General features: G+C 44.1%; 1 protein-coding gene across 2 annotated transcripts in view; it reads left to right on the top strand.

Annotated features, from left to right (window-relative positions):
* Positions 1 to 16,479, top strand: part of MYO3A (myosin IIIA) — a 105,160-nt gene extending 88,681 nt beyond the window's left edge. For both annotated transcript variants that reach the window (XM_044425270.1, XM_044425271.1), the window contains 4 exons: positions 5,895 to 6,004; positions 10,790 to 10,830; positions 13,490 to 13,633; positions 16,092 to 16,479. In XM_044425270.1, coding sequence (XP_044281205.1) covers positions 5,895 to 6,004; positions 10,790 to 10,830; positions 13,490 to 13,633; positions 16,092 to 16,206 — 410 coding nt within the window. In that variant the 3' untranslated portion in view covers positions 16,207 to 16,479. The remainder of the gene's footprint in view (positions 1 to 5,894; positions 6,005 to 10,789; positions 10,831 to 13,489; positions 13,634 to 16,091) is intronic.
* Positions 16,480 to 22,777: the final 6,298 nt, after the last annotated feature.

Genomic DNA, 22,777 nt, shown 5'->3' with positions numbered 1-22,777 from the left:
TTGGGTCCCCTGAATCCCATGCCTCTTCTCTTAACTGCTACACCGTACTGGCTGTCCCTCATGTGGTGGGTCCCACCAATTCCACTGTGCCAGTGGGACCCACCATTTTAGCATTTCAATGGGGGGGGTGGCTTATGCAAGCTGCACTGAGCTTCCTCCTTCCATAAATGAGCACCACCATTTGTTGGAGGTTGCCCAGGAAACACTAACTAGCCTTTGCACAAGCTGTGGGAGCTGCTTGTGCCTCAGGATTGGCAAGAGAATGAGAAAGGCATGTGCACCCAGCTGAACTCTGCCTGGTGTTCCTAATTGTGGGAGGATGACTTTTAGGGCTGGGGACATGGCTGGGGAGGGACATGTAAATAATGTGACAAATCTCTGTGAATCCAAAGGTGCTTGATTGGACTCAGCAGCAAAGTTTCTGTGATTGAATCAATGCACTTGTGAGTCATTTGTAAATTGGATGACCTTTTATTTTATTTTTTAAAGGAACCATTACTATTTGTCTTGCATTTAACCTTCAGAAATGTTAGCTTTCCCTTTTCTTTCTGCATCTCAGGGGGGTTGTCAGTGGCCATATGACTAGAAAGTGTTCTGCAAAATGGAATGATGTTTCAAAAAAAGAAGTCCAAAAATGCTGCTCCTTGCTTGGCTATGGGACAATTTAATTACGCTTTAGAATGGAATCAGGAACATTATAATTATCAATAATAATACCTTTCAAACATTTTGTCTGTGGCAAACACAGCTTAAAAGCCCCACAGGCTTTCAATCACAGGCATTTTTCTTGTCATGTTACAAATTTTCAGAAAGACATTCACATTTTGAAAGGATTTTGATTAGCTTATGTTCAGTGAACTTTCAAGACAAATTAATTCAGTGCAGTCCTTTGCAGGAGAGCAAGGTGAATCTGTAAACTTCAGATGCTGGCATTTCAATTATTTTTTTAAAATTGCAAAGAAAATGAACAGCAAAGTGCTGTACTTGTCTAGTCAGAAGTAAAAACAAAAAGTTAAATGACGCTTACTCCCAGGAAAATGGATGCAGTAATACAGCTTTTATTTATTTTATATTATCAAGAAGCTATTTCAAATCACAAATTTTCTCAAAAACCCCCACAAAAACCCTCAGGTACCAGTTCTTGATGTTCTACATATCTTATGACCAGCTGTAATACAGTGGTGAGGTGAGCCAGCTGTGGCCCTCCAGATGTTTTGGCCTACAATTCCCATCATTTCTGATTATTAATATGCTGAGGCTTGTAGGCCAAAACATCTGGACAGTAACAGCTGCAATGCAGTTAGAACTTGTGGACTTTCTTAGCACAACCAGCGGGAATAGGTATGTAATATTTTGCTCTCCAGATAAGACATTCTCTGGAAAAAGCTGCAACCACATGCTATCTTAGCCATGCTGAGATGTGCTTCTAAGTGGAGGTGATTCATATAGGACAGAGAGATGCTTCAGTGTTGCTTATTGTTGTATTCCAGAAGTACTTATCACATTCTTTTTTTCTGAGTTTTGAAGTGATTGCGAAAGCCAGTGAGCATTGAAGAGCAGGTAGCCTGAGTCCATCCTTGAAGTTCTGAAACCAGGGAGCAGCCAATTTCACTCATTTGCACCTGGCTCCCAGCCTAGGTGCAACAGTTCAGACGAATGGGAAAGGCAGGACCCAGAAGTCCTGCAGGCATTAGTGTGGCAACTTCCTATAATTAGCGCTTACATCCACAAATAGGAAATGTTTCAGGAAGGAAAGAAAGGCATTTATTTCTTCTTGGCCACTGCATTGTTGACTTGGAAAAACTGGCATGGAGAAGTTGACTGAACGGCTTCTTGCTGTACAAAGTAACCGAGCATCTGAGATGGACACAAGGGATGAAATGTGTAGCTTGAGTGTATCCAGTCTCCCAAAATGATGCTACATAGATGTGTTCTTAAAAAAGCAGTCATTGAGGGTCATTTGATAACTTAATACTAAATTAAGCAGAATTTCTGACGTGTTTCTCAAGGTTCCCGAGGCTACATCATAAACATGACATAAACAGTATCTGCCGGTTATTTTCATTCTGCATCACTCCTCGTGGGCATCAACAGTCCAAAAAGAAAAAAAAAAGGCAGATGAAGTTCTATACACACAACCAACCTCTGTGGTCTTTGCCAAAGAGGACTTTGCTGTGAGCACAGAGCCCTGCATGCTCAGCCCTCCATGCCTGAGCTAAGTGGGCATGGAGGAGCTGAATTCAGCTACAGAGCACAACTTGATGGAGCACCTGGCAAGCCAAGATTCCCAGGCACAGAGAGCAATGAGATGCATCACAGACTGTCTCCCATCAGCATGGGAAGGTTGGGAGCCCACAGCCAGGATAAGAGCACCCCTCTCCAGCAAAGCCCTCTGTGGAGATGGCATTATAGTCATTTCTGAACATGCACAGGTTCGAGTTCTCATCCTACTGATCAGTTGTCTCTTCTTTCTTACTACTGGGGCCATCCGGGGTCCCTGTGGATTTTTTAAACATTGCAATAAGAAACATTAATTATCTAGAAGCAGTAAATAAAATGACATTCTGACCTTTTCTTCATTAATAAAGAAAATGCTGTGTTTACCTCCAGCAATGTTTCTGCTTCTTCAGTCAGAGATTAAAACTTGTCTCTGAGTAGAGTGTTAATTAAAACCAGTGCATCTTTTCCCCTCTCCTTTGGAAAAAATATATATTTGAGAGAGATTTCCCACAAAGACACATGACTGTGGGCTCCCATTTCCAATATAGGCATTAATCAGTGAATGACAATAAAATTCGATCCTTTGTTTTCCTTTAAACCAGTTGGTATTTGGGTTTCTATAATTACTGTAATAGTTCAAGTGATAATTGTGCATGTTTCCTTCAACTTCACTTGTTCAGTTTGTCATCTTACAGATGTGATAGGGGAATCCAAAAATAGTACTTTGTATGCCAAACAGGAATGCTTGTCTGCCTTTAGCTATGAATAGAGCCACATTATTCATTTTTGACAGCCCACAGTGGCTCTAGCAGTTAACTTTTGATTTTAGCTATATTTCCTCTAGATTATTTTTGTTGGCCACCCAAGGTGAAAGTGTAGTGAGAAAACTGTCTGATGCATTATAGGCAAGCATTTAATGTTTTTAAGGAGTCACTTTCAGGAAGCAAGAAAGACTCGGGGTGTTGTTATCCAGGACACACTCTTCTGCACAGGGGCACCATCAGCACATACAATTGGTTCAAAGAATGCTTATGTATGCACACCGCTTACTAGGCTAAATTTAGACCCCTCCACCTAGAGCTTCTGTGCAAAGTTTGGAACAAACCACAGTTTCCCATGTCATCTGAATTAGGAAAACTGTAGCCTGGACAAACCATAGTTAACAAGCCAGGATGGCACATCAGCATTTGCTATCTTGGTCTGTGGTGCTGAAAGTGCTTCTAGTGGTAAAAGAGGGGAAGCAAGTTAGAGCACCAAGCATGGGGCTATCACCAGGGCATGTTCTTATTACAACAAATAATGGTTTGTTGCAATGCAAGCTTAGCCATTATACCATACCACACACACACACCGCTCTTTAAAAAGAACACACTGAAGCATTTTTAAGGGAGATTCTAATCTGGCTTTGTGTATCTGCTTTAAATGGAAGACTACAATTATATTTGCTTTCAGTGTGGAAAAATGAATTAATTGCATTGAAATTTCATTGTTTGTAGCAAATTGACAGCACCTTGGTTCAGAAAAGCACCATTGTTCTTCAAAAGGCAAAATGTTAAGAGATAATTGCCCATTCATTAAATTAGGAGCTGTCTTCATCTGAGATAAGAAGCTAGAACAATAAAAGCAATCATTGCTCAACCATATTATAAATTAACATTATTCCTTGTGGTCCTCCAATATATCAGTGACCTTTCCAAGGCTTTATTTATCACACACAACAAAGAAAAAGTTATGCAGCTAATTGTGCTGCTGCTTACACTGATGTATGGCCGATCATTTCTGATTATAAATGCTTGTGCCACTTTCTTAATTAAAATGGTATTAAGGTGGTAATAGAATAGCATTTTCCATACCACCAGGGATGGCAGGCTGCTGTGAGACATCAGAGAACAATTTCTTCTATTTCCTACCCATACAGGTCAAATCAAGGTGAATGCAATAAATACCTGTGGATTTTGCTGGGAGTTCTCATGAGCTGGTTCTTTAACGTGTCACATCTTTTTATTGGTAGAGGTGGCAGGGTCACAAAATGGACCTCAACCATCATGTAGCTCACTTAGATGGTAAAGCCAAATGGGGGATCATTCGGCTAGTGGAATGGTTAAATGCCCTGGGTCTATTCAGCCTGAAGGAGACATGGTAGCTATCTTCAGCCACCTGAAGAGCTGTTGGTCCAAAGGTGATGCAGTCTTGTACCATCCCGAGACATTGTAGTGGATGGTATATAAAAGCTTTGAATAAATAATAAAATAAAATAAAATAAAATACACTTGCAGTGGCTGGGCTACAACAATGGTTGCAGACCAGTAGGATGTAGGGCAGGCATCCAGAGGGACTTCCCAACTTGTAAAAGTTGTTCAACTGTAGAGCAGACTGCCTTGGGAGGTGGTGGACTCTTCTTTGCAGGAAGTATTTAAGCAGAGGTTGGGTGGGCACCTGGTGTCCTTACATTCTTCATGGCTGATCCTCCATTGAGCAGAGCTTCAAATGAGAAGACCCCCCCCCCCAAGGGATCTTCCAACTCTTTGATGCTGTGAATGGATAGTCTTCCATGAAAGAACAGAAAAAATGTTTCTGGAGAGCCCTTGCCTAGCCCTTCTCCCCATGATTATACTTCTCTTTGTGTATGGTTCATGAGGAAAGGGAGGTTGCAATGTGTATGCGCAGTCTGAAGCATTCCAGCCCAGAAACAAGCTTGCCACCTCAGTGAAAGCTAGCTTTATGTTTGCAGTTAAAAATGACGCTAAATTCTGTAATATATGATTTTCAGATTGAAATATTTTAGACTTTTTCTTTTCAAAGTGGTAAATGCAAAGCTGCATATAAATCTCCAGGAAGCTCAGTATGGCAGATCAGCCACATGGCACTCTTGGAGTTTATGGCCTTTCACCCTAGCTCAGGAAAACACTTTGAACTGTAGCAAAGTGCTTGAGGGAGATACATAAAGAAGTGGACTTCATTCCAGGACAATAACAATCAGATCTTAGGCTCTGTACCCATGTTAGGATAAAGGCATACAAACATGCCTGCTTTGTGAAAAGGCACATTCCAAGGTAATGCATCATCCAGAGGGCCATAACAATGTTCAGAGTCCTAACTCCAACATCAGAAAAGGGCACCAACTTCAGAGTTGGGGCTACATGCTTGGATTCCCCTCTCCCACTTCTTGCAGCGGAAGTGCAAAGAACTCTGCCAGCTGCACATCCCAGCTCGAAAAAGCAAATCAGAGAAGGAATGAAGAGAGTATTCTGGAGGATGGGGAGGAGATGGGCTCCACTGGGTGATGACATATTCTGGTGGGGCTCTAGCCTGCCTACCTCTCTGGCTGGAGCACCTTAGCTAAACAGCCAAAATCAACCGTCTGACTGATTCATAGGGGAGTACGGAGGCGTTCACAACTCTGTGCTCCTCCCACCCTCTGTAGGATGCCTGCAGCCCTCTGAGGTCAGGAGCTCATGGACATCTCCACTGAGTGGCACAATCCCATGCACCATTAGACAAAACAGTCTTCCAACTCCCAGAAGGCTTGGGGGCTTGTACATTTTTTCACCTTCTGAACATGCTTAGGATTGCATCCTAAAGGGGTTCCTGGATCTTGGCTATTTCTGTTTTGTAAAATAAAGACTCACTCCTTTTGTTAACAAGCTTTTGTTTGTGTTGATTCTTTCTTGCAGTCACCTCCAAGCCAGAAGATGCTCACCCTGTGCAGAGAAGCCCTAGGAGGCCTCAGAAACCGAAGATGCTAAACAGCCCTGAGGATTCTACATATTATACTATCATGCATGTAAGCAGGGGAGTAACAACTTTAGGTGTGAAGCCAAATATCCCCCACTGAGCCCTTTGTGAGCTATGATTATGGTGGGTGCATCTGTGCCTGCTGTCCTAACCCCCCCCCCCCTTCTCATTTTGCCTTTCCCCATGCTGAGAGAAGCACGGAATTCCATGCCGAGAGGGCCACAGGGATGGGGTTTGGCAGGGAGGGACAGGTGATTTGGAACAGACCCAGCTGGACCATGGAAGAGCCCCTGCTTCTTCCAGCATTTGCCAAGTGCCTCAGCTTCAGGCACCCCACACTGGCAGGGGTTGCCACACAAACAGTTTTGGGCAGAGCTGGAGGGTTGTTCCAAGTTTATTTTATTTGGGACTGTCTCATTCCATTTGATAGAAAGCAATTGCTTTTGGAAAGATCCATATTTATAACTCCTAGTGATTTCTCATGGGTAGGTTACCGGGCAATTTTGCTTACCTTAATTGCAAGGAGTCCCAGTGTCCTGCCCTTCATTGAACAATCCTCTTTCTAGCTTTCTTCAGCCTCCCCAGGTCAGTGAAGACCTGGAGGCAGATGTCCTGAAGCGACTCCTCCCTTGGAGATTTTTTCAGAAACTGTAGGCAGCCAGAGAGGCTGCAGTGAGGGAAAGAGGCATGTGATAGAAAGAAAGGTCACGTAACTTACTTGGCCACCTTGCAACAAGGTAAGCTCAAAGATGTCACCAAAAGATATTCTGCCTGACAAAGAGACAGAAAAGTAGAAAAGTTCTTGGGAGGACAGATTTTGGTATGGCTGTCACTTTAACATCTTTAACATCTAGTTCTTAATTTACAGCAGCCAGTTTTTATTCAGGGCTGTTCTGTTCAGGACGGGCTGAGTCCACTGCTCCTTTTGGGTGCAATGTGGAACCAGTTCAGCAAAGGGAATTGTTTTCAGTGGATCTGAATTGTACCCTGAATCCAAGCATTCATTGCAACTCCATCTGGGATCCCCCCCCCCACACTTTTTTCTAAGCAGGTGTGTGGCTGTGGCATTGTACTTGGCAACACCTTCTCCCTAAGTGCAAGGAGATGGCACCCAGGGAGGGGGATGTTCTTAGCCACTGGAAGCTCTCCTGGTCATCCCTTGGTGTCAGGAGCTAAGGCTTCTCCTTCACACATTCAAGGCCACAGACCTTTTCCTTGCAAAGCATTTTTATTGACCAAAAACACAAAACACCCAGAATGAAAATCTTTGTATGCACAGGATAGTTGGTTAGACCCAGTCTAGTATTCTCCTCCAGGAACTCTCCTTATGCAAGTGCCTGGGTCCCATCCCTTCTGGAGGGGTCTTCTGAAAATGAGCATGCCTCCTTCTGAAAATGAGCACGCCGATCCTCTAACTGGGACACCCTCCCCTGCTGTCAAAGTGCCATGGGATCTAGAGTCCCCTGCTCCAAGTGCCTTCCCACCAACCCAGCCTCCTGGTTATTCCCAGAGAGTGTCTGTCCACCTGGCAAGTCTGCCCTTGAGACCAGCATCTCCACTTCTCTCATCTCAGTGTCTCAGGATGGCCCACAATCCCAGCCCCCCAGCCCCTTCTGCTCCCCCTTCTGACTCTTCCAAATCCCAGCCAGCAGCCCTTGCAAACAGGTACCCAAAGCAGCCCTCTTTTTCACTCCCAGCTCTTGGCTGCAAGGTCAAACAGCCAGGGTAGCTTTCCAAAGCTGACCTTCCTGCTGCTAAAAGAAGCGAGAGCATGGAGGTGGGGCAGGGGTGGGCCATGTCAGGAGGAAATGGAGGGAGCAGTGTCCCTGGGTTCCTCTTAAGAGCAATTAAGCCCCCTCGCTGGAGGCATCTGCATACTATTGACCTACTTAGCAGCAGGTGACAGAACGCATTTGCTGAGTCAGGCTGCAGCTCTTGCTGGCACTCAAGTGAAATTATAGCAGTGGCTTTGAAAGAAAAATTAGGGTGCACATTTAACAAAGAGACACAAAGTGGCTGCTTTTTCAGGTCTTTTTGCCCCATCTTTCTCCTCACATCTCCTACAAGAAATGCGTGATGTGACATCTTTGCACTGTGTGCTTTCCCTCCTCTGCAAGTCGGAGAGGTGAGGTAGGGCCGGGACTCAGAGTCTGCAAAGTACATACAGTGATGTAAGAACGTGCCTGTGGTTCGGTAAACAAACCAAGAAAGGGGCGTGCAGGTACCGGGCAGTGACAGCAATGCTGCATCCACTAGAATGGCTGAGCCCCCTCGACATCTTCACAGCTGCAGGGCAAGGGAGAAGTTGACAGAACTGGAGTCACGAATGCTTGCAAGAAAGCAGCTTTGTCCAACTAGGTCTGCTATGTGAAGAGGCTCTTATGCTCTGAACTCTTTAGCCTGCTCAGGTAATTTGTTCTATAAAGTGTGAATTACCTGTGTCAGTTGCATTGAATGCTTTCATGTGCATAACATGGAGATGCCTGTTTTGCAAGGTATGGGATACTGTAGATGCACCTGAAGAATCTCTCCTTGGCCACAGGTTCTTGGAAAATGGCCATTGCATGATTATATCCCTTTCATACTTGGGAGAGTTTCTTACTGCAAACATAGGTATATATGAGCAAATATACCTCCCATATAAAGTGGGAATCAGTCCTAGCTGTAGCTGGCAAAGTATTTTATTCCCATAAATAAAATACTTTATTTATGGGAATAAATAAACTGGGTGGATCTAGGCTTAGTCATCCATAGAATAAACCCATTGCTGCTAATGGGATTTGAATTAGTTATGATTAAATTCCATCAGTTTTAATAAGTTTGAGTAGAGCTGAGGCTGGAACCAATTTAAGTTCTAGAAGGCAGTGTGATTCCTCCACTCTTAGGTTGGGTCTGGTTTCAGGGGTTTAGGAACAGATATATCCATGCAGCCCACCTGTTCCCTGCTGTCCATGTCTCTGTTGGTCTTACACTCACCAATCCAGTGACCAGTTTCGTCATGAGGTTATCCTGCATACATTTATCCCCCAATTTTGTGGGATCTTCTGCCAAACATTTGTTTTGTCCAGTGCCCTAAAGGCATGCTTAGGATTCCTCAAGACTCACATATCTGGAAATGTTCAAGCAACTGTATGGTAAGCAACTGTAAATTCCAGAGCCACAGTTCTTAGAAAATAGTTTTCTGCACTTCAGTTGTCTTGACTGAAGAGTCCGTGTGGATTTTAGTTTCATTGACTTAACCTGGCTTAATTGCAATTGCCAGCACAGCGTATTTTATTTATTTATTTATTATTTATTTATTAAAACATTTCTATGCTGCCCCATTCGCCAAAGCCTCGGGGCGGCTCACAACATAAGATAAAGTACAAAAATAACAATATAAAAATAACAATATAAAATAAATAACAATATAAAAGAAGTCGCCCTGGCCAGACGATTTTGTAGACCTTCTTCCTGTTACTCACTATGCTGCACTCTCTCCACTCTAATGTTTATATTATCCTTGTTCATCTCATCCAGTTTTTCTTTGGGACAAAGAGTTTGTGGTAGAGCCAAGGCATTGGCAGAGGTTGGCCCTCCACTCATGTAAGGCTGATTACAGCATTTTCTAGACATCATAATGACATAAATGAATGGATACATTTACCTATCTACAGTGAATATATTTAAGCATGTTGCATAAGCCATTTTTTACACTCTGCTGCAGCTCAGTTAAATAACCGAACTATCAGTCAGGTACCTTCTGCCCCATTGCTCTTTATGGCCATAGGAAGCTGCCATATACTTGAGTCAGACACTGGCCCATCTAGCTCCATATTGCCAACACTGACTGGCAGCAATTCTTTCCTATTCCCACCTGAAGAAGCCAGGAATTGACCTTCTGCATAGAAAATACATGCTGCACTCATACATTGCCTGGCCCTTTGCTCTGTATTTGTACACTACAGAGCAAATAAATCATGTTGCTCTTTCTACAATAAAGCAAGTTATTTTGATAAACTCACATTGGTTTAAACCAGGTTTTAACCTCTTATATTCAGTGCAATTTAATAACTCTGATGTCAGCAGGTCAAGCTAGACACCTACCAGCCTCAGTTGTCATTGGACCCATCAGCCTCAACTGTTTATATTATGGGAGCTGACTAGGAATCATGAAATCTCAGTCAGGCTCGTTTTGTACTTCAAAATATAAATCCCCCAAACCTAGCATTGCTTTGCATGGAATAAGTTAAAAGCTATTGAAGAGACATAATTGTCCAAAAATTGTCTTATCCCATATGTCTTCTCTAACAGTTTCACCATAGTGGTAAGTACAACTAAAGAGAAAGCAAAAATGGCATCCAGGAATGTTTGAGCATTTTCATTCAGTCTGCATTTTTAAATGAACCAATCTGTTTTGCAATTCCTAGACTGATATGCAAATACAAATCCAGTTATCCTCCAGATTGTGTGTACTTCTTCACATTTTATAATATCATTTCTAGCTCAAAAACATGGCCAGATCATCCAAAAATGAGCATTTTAGAAAAAATGGGGTACAAAAACAAGCATTTTAAGATAAAATGCATATAAAGCGTATGCTTAACTAAGCATTTGAGTGCAATTTTGTCTATGTGTTTTTTAATTATTCATCTTATCTTTCCTAAAATTATCCATCCATTCTTACATGGATGCAGAAACAGGACTTACAAATGAATGTGTGTAAAACTGATGTGAGCTGGATTTGAATGATGTATCTCTATTCTATAGATGTAAGAAAAATCAGGAAATTAGCATTTGTAGAAATCATGCAGTGTTCATCATAGTTATAACCACTCACAAATTACGCTTTCAGAAATCAGTCCAGGATGAAAAACGGAAACCAAGAAAAAACAGGTATTTTTTTCTTCTCTCAGTAATTTGCAGTAGCATTTTTGTGTTTCAAGAAGTTTTTGTTTTTGCTTGATCTTTATCAATATGTGATATCCAGGGTCAAATTCTTCCTTTGGAAGGCCAAAATTTATTATTGAATTCTGCGCAACCAGGCTAATCATGAGTCACACTTCCATAGGAGTATCAGGCTTTTCTGCTTACATTAGGCTAAGAATTTAGACGCAAGCAAAAATATTGTTAAGTGTTACATTTAACCTATCAGTAAGTATTTAATTTCCATTTCAGTGCAAATGCACTTTCCATGGTCAATGTTGGTGTGCATTTTTATTTGCGCTGCGTGGCTAATACCAGCTCAGGCATGGATGCTGGCTCTTGGAACAGGGTTGTGGCACAGTGAAGGAGAGGTGCCATCTCCAAACACACACGCTCTCTGCAGCCCTGAGCTTCCACACCCACCTTTTTGCTGCTTTTTCAAGGTGAAAGCCATGCTGGGAGATCCAGCCATGGCACTTCAACATATCACGTGGCTAGGCCCTGCCTGGGACAGCCCTCTCCCTCAGTTAGCCTCCTAGTGCGCCGCTTCGCATTCCACTGAGAAAGCACACTGTGGACCTGATGTAACTGTGCCAGCTTTCGCACTGGTGTGGTCTCCACTGATGTCTGCTGTGATCTTCTAGCAGCCTGAAGCTGATGAAACGTAGTGCCAGGACTCTGCCAGGAGAATTCCGAATGCTGAACCAAGCCCGTGTTCTTTCCTCTTATCCATGCTTTTTGGCCCAGCACTGAAGCAGTTAAGCATATAATCTCTGTGTTCCTTATTGATCAGCCTAAACCATTTATTCACTTCCAAGCCTGACATACCCCTGATAATGTCACATTTTCACTGATATTGCAAAATGCTGGCGTCTGAATTTCAATGCCCTGCAGCCTTGGCTTAGCAGAAGCCTGGCCTACAAAATTGCAATGTAGAGTGCACATTGGTGTTAAATGCGTAAATCCTTCTAAATAGGGGCTTAGAAAGGGAGTACTAATACAGTCCTAATTATATCAGTAAGAATAGCATTGCGGAAAATTGCCCAGTAATTGTAGAGCCTTTCAGGCTTGGTACAGCTCTGAAGCAGCCCTGGTGCACGTTCCCTCTGTACCTTCCCAAAGCTGCTTCCCTGGGCACATCAAAAGACATTTAGAAAATTGGCATTTTGGTTTTCTACTTTGTGGTAAAACCTGGGGCTGGGTTGTTTTTATTTGAGCTTCTGTGCAAGCCACTGACACTTCAAGAATACATTTTAAAGGGCTAATAGAATTTTCCCAGAGTTTGTTCTAATGGGGGTTCCTGAAAACCATAATGCTCAGAAGCAGATAATAAGCTCTGATCCATTTCCCATAGAACAACCTCAGATCCCAACTCCCATTTGGTGTGTTTTGCTTCCTTGGGACATACACTGTTTTTTATGTTCTGAAGTTGCTAATATATCCCAGAGAATCAAAGCACACTGGCTGCATAAAATAAAGTGATAATGTGTTATTGGATCTGGTGAAAAATTCACCATTACTTTGTAAAAAGTCATGTGAAACTCAGAAGCTAGCCTGTTTTTCTCTCCCTTGTTAGAAGTTCTGCTGCTAGACCAGATATTGAGCTACAGTTCCCTCCGTGCCCAGTCACGATGGCTGATAGCCAGGGATGACCAGAGGCTGAGCATCTTGAAACCCAAAGCTGGGAATGGCTTCTCTACATCCCATCTTATCCTGCATTAATTGTGTTTCATGCTGCAGCACTGGGACTAATCAAATAATTTACAGAAACTTCAGAACATGAAAACTATGGTCAAATAAAAACAATAAAATATAGAAAAACTTGAAGCCATATCATTCAGCATCTAGCACAAGCTCAAGAAACACATCCTGCACATAATCAGAAATACAATTTCTCACTTGATATTAAAAGTAGGTTCTGTTCCTGAGCCCTGATGAAAGCTGTGTACCTAATCCTATTCATGGAGGATAATTTTATCAGAAGCTGTTAAGGGACTTTCAGATTCTGAGGATGTTGCTCTCATGGCCCACTTGTAGGCATCCTAGTTATTCTTTTTATACGTAACTCCTCAGTCTCAGCCTTCATTATCTCTGACTGTCCATTGTGGAAAACTGACGCTGGACTTGATGGACCTTGGGTTTGGCCCTGTAGGGCTTATGTCCCGATGTCCACCGTACTGTAAATATGGTTGAAGGTGCAGTTTTAGGCCAAACTGTATTTCCTATAATGGGCTTAGAACTTTTGCGTATATTGGGTTGTGTTCAGGCATAATGATGGCTGCACTCCTTTCGCCACTAACCCCGGCATAGGCACTGAATTACTTCTTAGTAGAAATGCATAGCATCTCAATTTAAGACTGCAGTCCTAAATGCACAGGCTAGAGAGAAAGCTACATGGAAGATAGTGGGATTTTTAAGTGAGCCTACAACTTACGGTCCTTGCAATAGTTTGAGAAGTGGTCCCCGTTTATCTCAAAGGCTGCATTTCTAGTTGTCTTTTGTTGTGTTTCACTGTTGATCTATAGATGAATTCTATCTATAATACTTCGCTTTTGAACCTCTTTTGGTTGATAAGATGATGCAGAATAAGAATTAGCTTGATTTCTAATTTATGCATTATGTTTAATAGTCTGGGCAAGATACTGGATGTAGAAGATCCATATTACCAAGAATTTTTGTCTACCAGTTTCATCTCAAATGATAGTCATACCAGCCCAAAAGAAAAGAAGCCACCAGACCAGCCTAGAAATGCAACATTAAAGATTAATGAAGGGTGAGTAAAGCAGACAAAAGCTAAGTGCTATAATGTGCCACTGCATTCACTTTTCCATTGAAATCAGAAGGTAACTGCTGAACTGGAGCTGGATCGTGCAAATTATTTGGAAGAAGGAAACATAACCAGCTTAAGGAACAATCTGATGCATGCTTGGATAGAAGAAAGGTTTGCAGGGGCATTCTAGGAACTCCAGGCCATTTTAAGGGTTGCATAATGTCATATACATTAAGGCACCATTCTGTACAAGCTTAGGAGAAGGCCTACAACTCCCTTGCTGGCTAGGACATGCTAGGAGATGTGGGACTTTTTTTCTGTCTAAACAAGACAGAAGTTTTTCTGAGAGAATTCCAGAATTCTATAAGAACCTATAAGTAGGTGAAGTTTATCTCTGTTGTCGGGTGAGTTCATACAGGAAGAGCTGGTCTGCAAGGAAAGGAGCAAACGGTTACCTGCTACCACTATTGACATAGCAGAAACCAGCACTGGCTACTGAAGATGCACAAGTGTTGGGTTCCACTAGCACAACTTCAAGAGCACTATGAGCCAGACAAGAGCACTATGAGCCAGTGGTTAAGCACACAGGACTGGAACCAACTGAGTAACTTTGGGCCAGTCACAGACTCTCAGCCCAACCTATATCGTGGGGATAAGACTGAGAGCAGTAGGAGGAGAATGCTGTAAACTGGTTTGAGGTCATTTTTAGAAAGCAGGATACAAATCTAATAAATAAATAGGATCCTTCCCAAAGATTTCTAGGTCCTTCCAAGTTATAAGTAATTATTATGATATGTTATTACCCAAAATTCTTCTTGTTGAAAACACCAATACCCTTTCTGATGTCATTGACCTAGCCCACCATCCTAGAATCAAATGCAGAGTTAAGCATGTTTTATTCTCAGTCGCAGAAGAGATGATGATGATGATGATGATGATGATGATGATGATTATAACATTTCTATGCCACCCCGAGATCCCCATGACACCTTCAAGCTTAACAGATTTACTGCGGTATAAGCTTCTGTGAACTTCAGCCTGCTTCATCAGCTGCTTGGTGTTATCTTCAACTGGCAGATACATAAATACATGAATATAAAGATCCATATCTGTTCACAAATATAAGCATGGAGGATGGGGACTCAAATCTCAGCGGGGCAGTGTATCCGCTCCAGGTTGCAGCCTGAACTTTGGAGGAGCTGCCCATGGCATTGTTCCTACACTGGGGCCAGGTTTTAGCATCATTGACAGCTCCTTTAAAGCTCATACAAGAGCCAGAATGAATGCACTGCCCCACAGACATCTGAACCACCAGATCTTGCTGGAAATAAGCCTTGACCAAACGAAAATAATGTTTGCCAGGTGAAAAGGGCTCCAGTTGAAGTGCAATAGTCTGTCTCTGGACTGTGCTTTAACAGACTAACACAGCCACCCATCTGGAGTTTATTCCCAGTTCAGAGGATCAGGATGGTTGTAGAGTGTCGGTGATTCCTCCAGCATTTTGTGAAGGAAGGCACTGCTGCCTTGGATTTCTCTGTGCTTATCTTACAGCTGGCGTGCAGCCTAGATGTTACGAGCGAATCTGGCTCAAGACATCTGCTGGCCTGAGCGACAGGGTCATGCATTGTGACCCTTGCACTCCATCATCGTCTGCACAGGACTCAGCTCGAGTGCACATGGCTTCAGCACTCCCGAAATGTATTGCTACCCTGAAAGGCCAGCTTGGGTTGCTGACCCAGTTGCATGGGTCTGATCCTGAACAAAGCCAAGCCCTGAGCTAATGCTGAGACACCAGCTCGTGCGTGCATCATGCTGCTGGTGTGACAGCTGGAATATCATGCGCTGACCTGCATGTGTTCTTACTCTGCAGAACATTCATATCACCCCAATGTCCTTTCCACTGTGGTCAGTTCACACGTTGAGGTGTCAGTTTTCCACTGCAAACTTCCACTGTTGCACATTGAAGGCATCCCTCCCTCGTTATGTCTGGATAGTGAGTTCTGTATAGGGTTGGAAGGACCCAGCTGGATCGTCTGCTCAGCCCCCTATTCCAAAATATTCTAGCCTTCACCTGAAACATCCTAGACCAACACTTTCCAGCCCTGAGTCTGTTGCTGTACAACACTGGGAATAAGACATGGACACACAGCAGCTGAGGAGCACCTGGAGGGTCATTCCTTATCGATTTGACATCTTAAGTACTATCTCCTTTTTCATTCTCAGCACCCCACCTATGAAGCAAAGCATGTTTTTTCTTTGTTGTTCTGCCACGTACAGCATATTTTACCTGCTGCAAAAGGCAGCAGAATGGGGGAAGTCAAACTTCTGGTTTGGTGCGTTTTGTTTTATTCTGAGGGGTTTTTTCCTTGATGGTGGAGGTTAAGCAGTCAGTTAGCAGTGTTTCCCAAAGTAAATCTTTTGACTTCTAAATTCAAAAGTTCTTTTGTATTTTAATCCCTAGGTCAAGAGTAGGAGGGAATCCACTAGAAGAGAACAAAAGCAAAGAGAATCCTTATGACTATCGAAAACTGCTGCGAAAAACCTCTCAACGCAGACGCCTTATCCAGCAGCATTAGCTGCTGCTCTTCTGTTTTCTCCTCATTTTTTGCATGGTTTTATACTGCATCCTTTTATTTTTGATGCATATCTCTCTATCTATTGTTCTGTCTCTGGCATTTTAAGTCAACTGTGTGTTTGCATATGTGGACGCACAATCTTACAGAGCCTTACAGGGAAAGATGACAAAGTTTCGGTAGTAATGTGTGGATTTTTTAAAAAAAGAAAACATATGCACATGGGAAAATTATTTTATTAGTATGCCATAACTTATTAAAAACCTAGATCATCAATTTACTCTTTTTCATTTTTCTGTATTTTCATGGTAAAAATTTAAATGTTATTACCTTTTGATTGTTTCTTTTCTATATGCTTTGACCTTTGAAACTTCCATGTGCACACTTTTAAAATGAAGCTAATTCAGTTAATGAAAATAAATACTCCCCCATCCCCTGTGCACACATGCGTGAGCACACGCACACACTTTTAAAATTGGGGGATTCTGCTGAGGCAGCTCACCACTGCAGTGTGGACTGCTGTTGGGCATCCAGTATACCAGAGAGACCCCCACAGAACACAACATTGATTTTAAATGTGTGATTCTACTGTGGCTTGTGAGGAACCGATGCAACACCACCATTCATTTTTATAGGGGATGTACTGAGATTCGGTGTTTACACCCTTGGTGGAGATTATGGGGATACATGCCTTTTCCTTTCAAATGGGTTTAATGTGGATCTGGATTCCCTTTCATTTTTGCACGAGATGAAAATTCAGATTCCTTCTTCTCCCTGGTTTTAGGAAGAGAATGGAGAGAACAGTCTTCAATAATTCCCTCTATTTTGAACTGAGCATTGCTAAAATTCCAGTTTCTGCATCAGTGATTTATAATTGACTGCTGGGTTCTTTGCACAGCAGGGAGTAAAGATCTCTCCCATCATACTCAGACCAGGTGCCCCTCAGCTGGTAGTCGAAATGGCTGGTTTAAGCAAAACCTTCCATGCAGCAACATTTCAGAGAGGCAGAGAACACACATCAGGTTTTTTAAAGCACTTTTTAATATATTTGCCATAGATGTGCAACCCAGTGAACATCCTATTTTTTTCTCAGTGGCTTCAGTTGAGTGTTCCCTTTAAAATATCCGCTTTTTGAACATCTTTCCCCATTTCTGTTAAAGAAGCAGGATAAAGTGAGGAGGGGGCAGACAGGTTCAGTAGGATGCAACATGCAGACAAACTTAGAGGGTGTTTTTTAAGATGTAGCCCCCCTCTCCCTCCCTCCCTTCCTCGCACAGACCTTATTTCTTATTTGTTATCTGGCAATTTTTATGAATGGCCTAGATTATAGGGCTGCTGTAAGGATGAGTGAGATGAGGATCATAAAGCACCTGGCACACTAGAAGTGCTATAGAAATGCTGAATAAATGTGCAATAAGGAGGAACCTGAATCTTGATTTTTTGTGCTGGTTTTGATTGCACCTCATGGAGTGAGAGCGGGATGTGTAAAACCTCCTCACACTGTGACTCTTGCCCCATTACTTTTATGTGTTTGTCAGCTGGAATGCACCCAAGCCAGGCCTTCCCTTTCAAAAAGAAAGTGTTAGGTTTTTTCCCTTGAGGAAGATTTAAAAGGGAAGCAAGGGACTGCCTGCCTCAGGTAGGGGAGGTCAGAATGTGTGCTAGGGATTCCCTTTGAAGAAGTGCATGCCATCTGAATCAAGGACCAGAGCTACCTGCAGCTTGGAATCTGCAGGGACCGGAAGCGGGGCCTTTTCCAAGATGGGCATGGGAAGAGAAGAATGACCCTAATGCCATATTAAGAAACCACCATATTCTGTGTTTATTTTGACGTGTTCAGGATCCACTCATGATCCATCTGCTTTACCTGGAGCCAGGTGCATCAGCACCTCTTTTTCATTCCTACACTGACTTCCTTGCATCTACCTGTCAGTTGAGCAACCTCTTCTTTCTCCATTGAAGACTCCATTCCCAATAAGGTGATTTGTCAGCAGTAAGTTGGACTAGAGATAGCACTGGACAGGGCTTGAGTTCAGTAAGGATGGACCACCCTTTTTCTCTTTCCTCCACATCCTTTTCCTTTTTCCTTCCTTCCTTCCTTCCTTCCTCTTTCTTCCAATGCAGCAAGCTGCCTGGGAACAAACGGAAAGCTTGCTATTGAGGACAACCAGAGGGCTTTTGAAATTAAGCCACGGGCCACATGGTGCCCACCCTTCTTCTGTGGTAATCGCCAGCCAGCTCCTGTGAACCTACCATGCAGCATAGACAAAGTCCTTTCCCTATGTGGCTGCTGGTCTTAATGTATCAGTTTGAATACAGAATTGCTGGTCAAACAACACAGATTGCCTGTTTCAAAACGTTAATACTAGGCAAGAGGGAGCTGTTTTCATCTAGACCACAGCACATGGCAGTGGGGTAGATTTAATCCTTCCCTTCTGGGCCATTATCTCGCACCATTTCGACAAGCACCTCTCTCCTGTTTTGACAATGAACAATTTTTGCTGGGAGGGAGGAATGATTTCCACTGGGATTGTTGCAGGGGAAGGTCCAATTGCACTTCTCTGCATGCTACAATCCTGCTGAAAGCAGGGGACTTCTCCCCTGCACCTGGCCGGCTTTAAAAAATCCAGATATGGCTGCTAACCACCAATTAGAGTGATGTCTAGTTTGCCCTTTCAATTGTGCCTTTGAGTTTAAGGGAATATATTCATACTTGAGATATCTTCATGCTGACACATAAGATATTGTTGTGGTTGTGACACTAATATAGAGAACCCACCATTCCGCACTGGATCCCACATCCTGTTGGAGATGGATACAAAAAAGTCAGAAAGGAATATCCTAGATCAGGGACCAGTGTGCTTGCTGCACATATCTAACTGGCTTCCAATCATTCCAGAGCTAGTCCTTAATGCCTCCAGCATAGCTTGATGGAGAGACTAATACATTTGTCTCTTCAGTTCATTAACTCACAAATGTGTTCCTCGGCCTGCCAGCTGAGGTCCTTCCTCGTGCCACTGGTTCACTGACATAATGAGCTGGAAGCTACCTTGTGAACAATGCAGAAAGAGGATCAGATAGATTCTCCACTTCTCTCTCAGGCTGAGGTCTTCAACACGGTGCATGTGGGTGGAAAAGTCCCTATGGACACCTGTTGATGCCTGCCATGTTCTCAGTCCCTCCTGATTTTTATTTTTTCAGCATTTTCAAACTTACAAGATTAACTGGGAGGCTGCTTTGCTGCAGAGAAAAGTGCTGCCTTCCAGCAACACCTTTATTTGTGTGAGAAAGAGTCGCTTTATGTTTTGGAGCTCAGACTCCACTTCTGCTTTGTGTTTAGATTCTTGGACACATCACTTTTCTTTTAGTTTCATCAGCTTGGCTTCAGGGAAATGAGTGTTCTGTGACTGGCCATGCCCAGCATGGCAGCCATTTTATGTACGGGGAAAGCAGCCCCATAGCAGTCTTTTGGGAGACTGCCCAAAATATTTTCACTTACCTTGGAGATGGCCACCAAGCCAAAAAGGTTGGGGACCCCTGTTCTAGGATGTGTGTGGAGAAGGTCTAAAATTTGCTTCTTCCCCATTCCTTCTTTATATGTATTTACTTTCTGGTATTTTTATAGGCATTTGCCCTTTATGGTATTTGCTCTCAACTACCAATGATTGAGCATGCATGCACGTTTCTTGGTGTGCATTGAAATACTGCCCTGACACTGACTTGGGATGTTGTGAGCTACTTATTCAATTAATGCACAGTCCTATGCATGCTTAGAAGAGATGTATACTCCACCTTTCCCCTCCGAAAGATAACTATCTCATGTACCTTCCAAAATATTTTAAAAAAACTATGTGGCTCCAAACATTCAAAGTCAGTGTCCTCCTCACTGACACTGTGAATATCATGAAACAACGCTGAATGGATCATCTTTGACACACAGACTGAAAGCTGCTGTCCAAAGACAAAACACACTGTAACTAAGACTTACCACACTTCCCGTATCTGAGGAACATCCAATTCCAGTTTGTCTGTGGCTGTTGCCATTTTTACAAGAAAGGAAAGGAACGTGATCAGGACCAAGTTCCGGAAATTAATAGAAATAGCCTTGAGGGATTGGAAAGCTGTAGAAATGCTTTATGTAATACTGTTTGGGCTTTCTCCATGTTACAGCCACCTATTCAGTTACTTTAAACCAGTGTTGCAGAACCTCAGTCCTGAAGACCACATGCAGTCTTGCTGGTGGTTCTCCAGATGACCTCTGTCCCTTCCCCTGGAACTTTCCCCAGTGATTGGATGGTTTCCTGGCTTGTGTGCAGCTTTTCCCGCATTCTAAAAGGTGAAAATGCCACTTCTGAGGCTTCCTTACTGGCAGTGAGATCTTGAAGAAAATATGCTGTTCTTTGGGGTATTTGGGCCCTGCCTCCTTTGCTTTTGGCTCCACCCTTTTGCCATCAACCTCTAGCTTGCAGCCCCAAGACCTTTCCCAGAACTGAATTTGGGACCTGACTAGAAAGAACTTCAACAGCCCTGCATTAAACCTCCTTGTCTCCATGGCAGCCAACATGTGTAGGGCAGCTTCAGCCACTTGCTGCTTTCTCCACAGCTGAGGACTGATTGGTGCAATTGGTGATGTTCCTCCCCTGCACACTCACACTGCTGCTCTCCCTGGCTGTTTTGGGAGCAGCAGGCATCTGAACTGTCTCATCAAAGCGGCTTACTGTATGAATCACTGACCTGTGGCAGTGGAGACTTGCCACATCGCCACAAGCCGTTCCTGTTGGTGGGTTGTCAGCAGTCTGGAAAGGAACTTCTCTCTGCATAATGCGGGACACTCTTCACGGTGAGCGATGCTACACTTTGCGGCAGCTCTGTGAAGAACTGCATGGCCAAACTGATTTGATCCACTTGCATTATGGAGACTGGCATGAAGGTGTTCCTGGGACACAAGCAAGCCAGGTAACCATATAACGAAGGGGTTTTCAGCAGAAACTGATCATTAAAAAAAAAAAAAAAACACTCAGCCTGCCATCCATCTGCAATATAGTTTACCCTTTAGCTGGGAGAAGCTAATCCCCTTGGTTCCTGTGCCACCACAGTTCTCTGAGAGGGAGGAGAACTTCAAGCTGGTTCCTGGAGAAGGGCTATGCTGCAGCAGAGCAGTGGAATGCAGGTTTTGCATGCAAAAGATTCCATCCCAGCTCTGCACAGGCCTGGAAAAGAACCTTGCCTGGAACCCTGAAGATTGGTGCAATTGGTGATGTACACTGCTAGTCAGTGTAGATCAGCCTTCCCCAACCTGGTCACCCTGCCTGGGGCTGAAGAGAGCTGTAGTCCAAACATCTGGAGGGCACCAGCTTATGGGAGACTGGAGCAGCTTGGAGAAAGCAGCTGCTTAGGTTCCTAAATGGCGGTTGAGCTGAACGTGAGCCCAGAAAGAGGAGAAGGCACTGGGACACCTGCTTTGGCTCCAGGTCTATTCAGCTTTGCTTCTTTGCACAAACGTACTCTGCTCTTTTGCCAGCTCCTGTTTAGGTGGGCAGGATTTGGTGTGCTGCGTTCAGCATTTTAGGGGCCAGAAATATCTTCAGATTTAGACATTTCTGCTTTCTTTCAGTGCCTAAGGGCCGGTGGCAGAATTCTGAGTCTCAGTCTTTGGGCAGAGTCTAGCAGTGGTGCTCTGGAGACCATGAATGGCCCATGAACTTTTCCAAAAGTTGGCCTTATGTAATGTCTGATTTACTTTTTCCTGACACCTCCTCTAGTTGCATCTTGGATAAAGCTCAGCCACAACTACTCAATATACCATTTGTAATGACATGGAGAGCTCAGCTTCAGTCATTCCTGAATTTCAAGAGTAGACAAACCTGCTTACTTATGACCATCCAAGAATGCTTGATATCCATGTATAACGGATTGGATGGATCAAAGGATCTCTCTCCTCCTGCGAAGTCTGGCACCTTCCAGGACCTCTCAAGGCTTCCTCCCTGCCCAGATGTGTGAATCCCCCAGCTGAACACACGAGTCCGGGTCTCCATGGGGTCTTTCCTCTCTCCCGTTCTCTCAGACACGCTTGCGCCGCCTGTGGAAGTCAACTCTTTCAGCGCCGTTTCAGCGTGTCTTGCCGGAGCCCAAGACGGACAGTCCTCGCGGCCTCCCAGGGAGGCGCCCTCCTTCCCACGCAGACGTCCTGGGGCCAAAGGCGCTCTGCCGCCCCAGTGCAAGCAGCGGCCGCCTGCCCTCGGCAAGCCAGCGGCTACCGGATCAGCACCACGGAGAGCTCCCCGGAGCGCCGCCGCGCGCCCGCCCAGCCTGCCGGAGCAGCGTCGGGGGGACTGTCTGGCGCGCCCGAGAGGCAGCCGCGCTCGGCTGCTTCCCCTCGCGGCGCCGTCATCAGCTCCGGCCCCGGTCACGCTCGCATTCACACGCACACGCGCGCGCCCACCCGCGCCCCCGCGCCAGCACTCCCGCTGCCTCCTCTCGCCCTGCCTTCTTCCCCCGCCCCTGTCCGCTCTCCTTGGCGCACACAGCCGAGGCGCGCTCGCTGCACTTCGCCGGCTCCTCACCAGCTCCGCAA

The sequence above is a fragment of the Varanus komodoensis genome, unplaced genomic scaffold, assembly GCF_004798865.1.
Source record: "Varanus komodoensis strain SLA01 unplaced genomic scaffold, ASM479886v1 scaffold15, whole genome shotgun sequence".
In the NCBI taxonomy this organism is placed as follows: Eukaryota; Metazoa; Chordata; class Lepidosauria; order Squamata; family Varanidae; genus Varanus; species Varanus komodoensis.
Note: the sequence above shows the minus strand (reverse complement) of the source record. Positions and strands in the feature narration are given on the sequence as shown.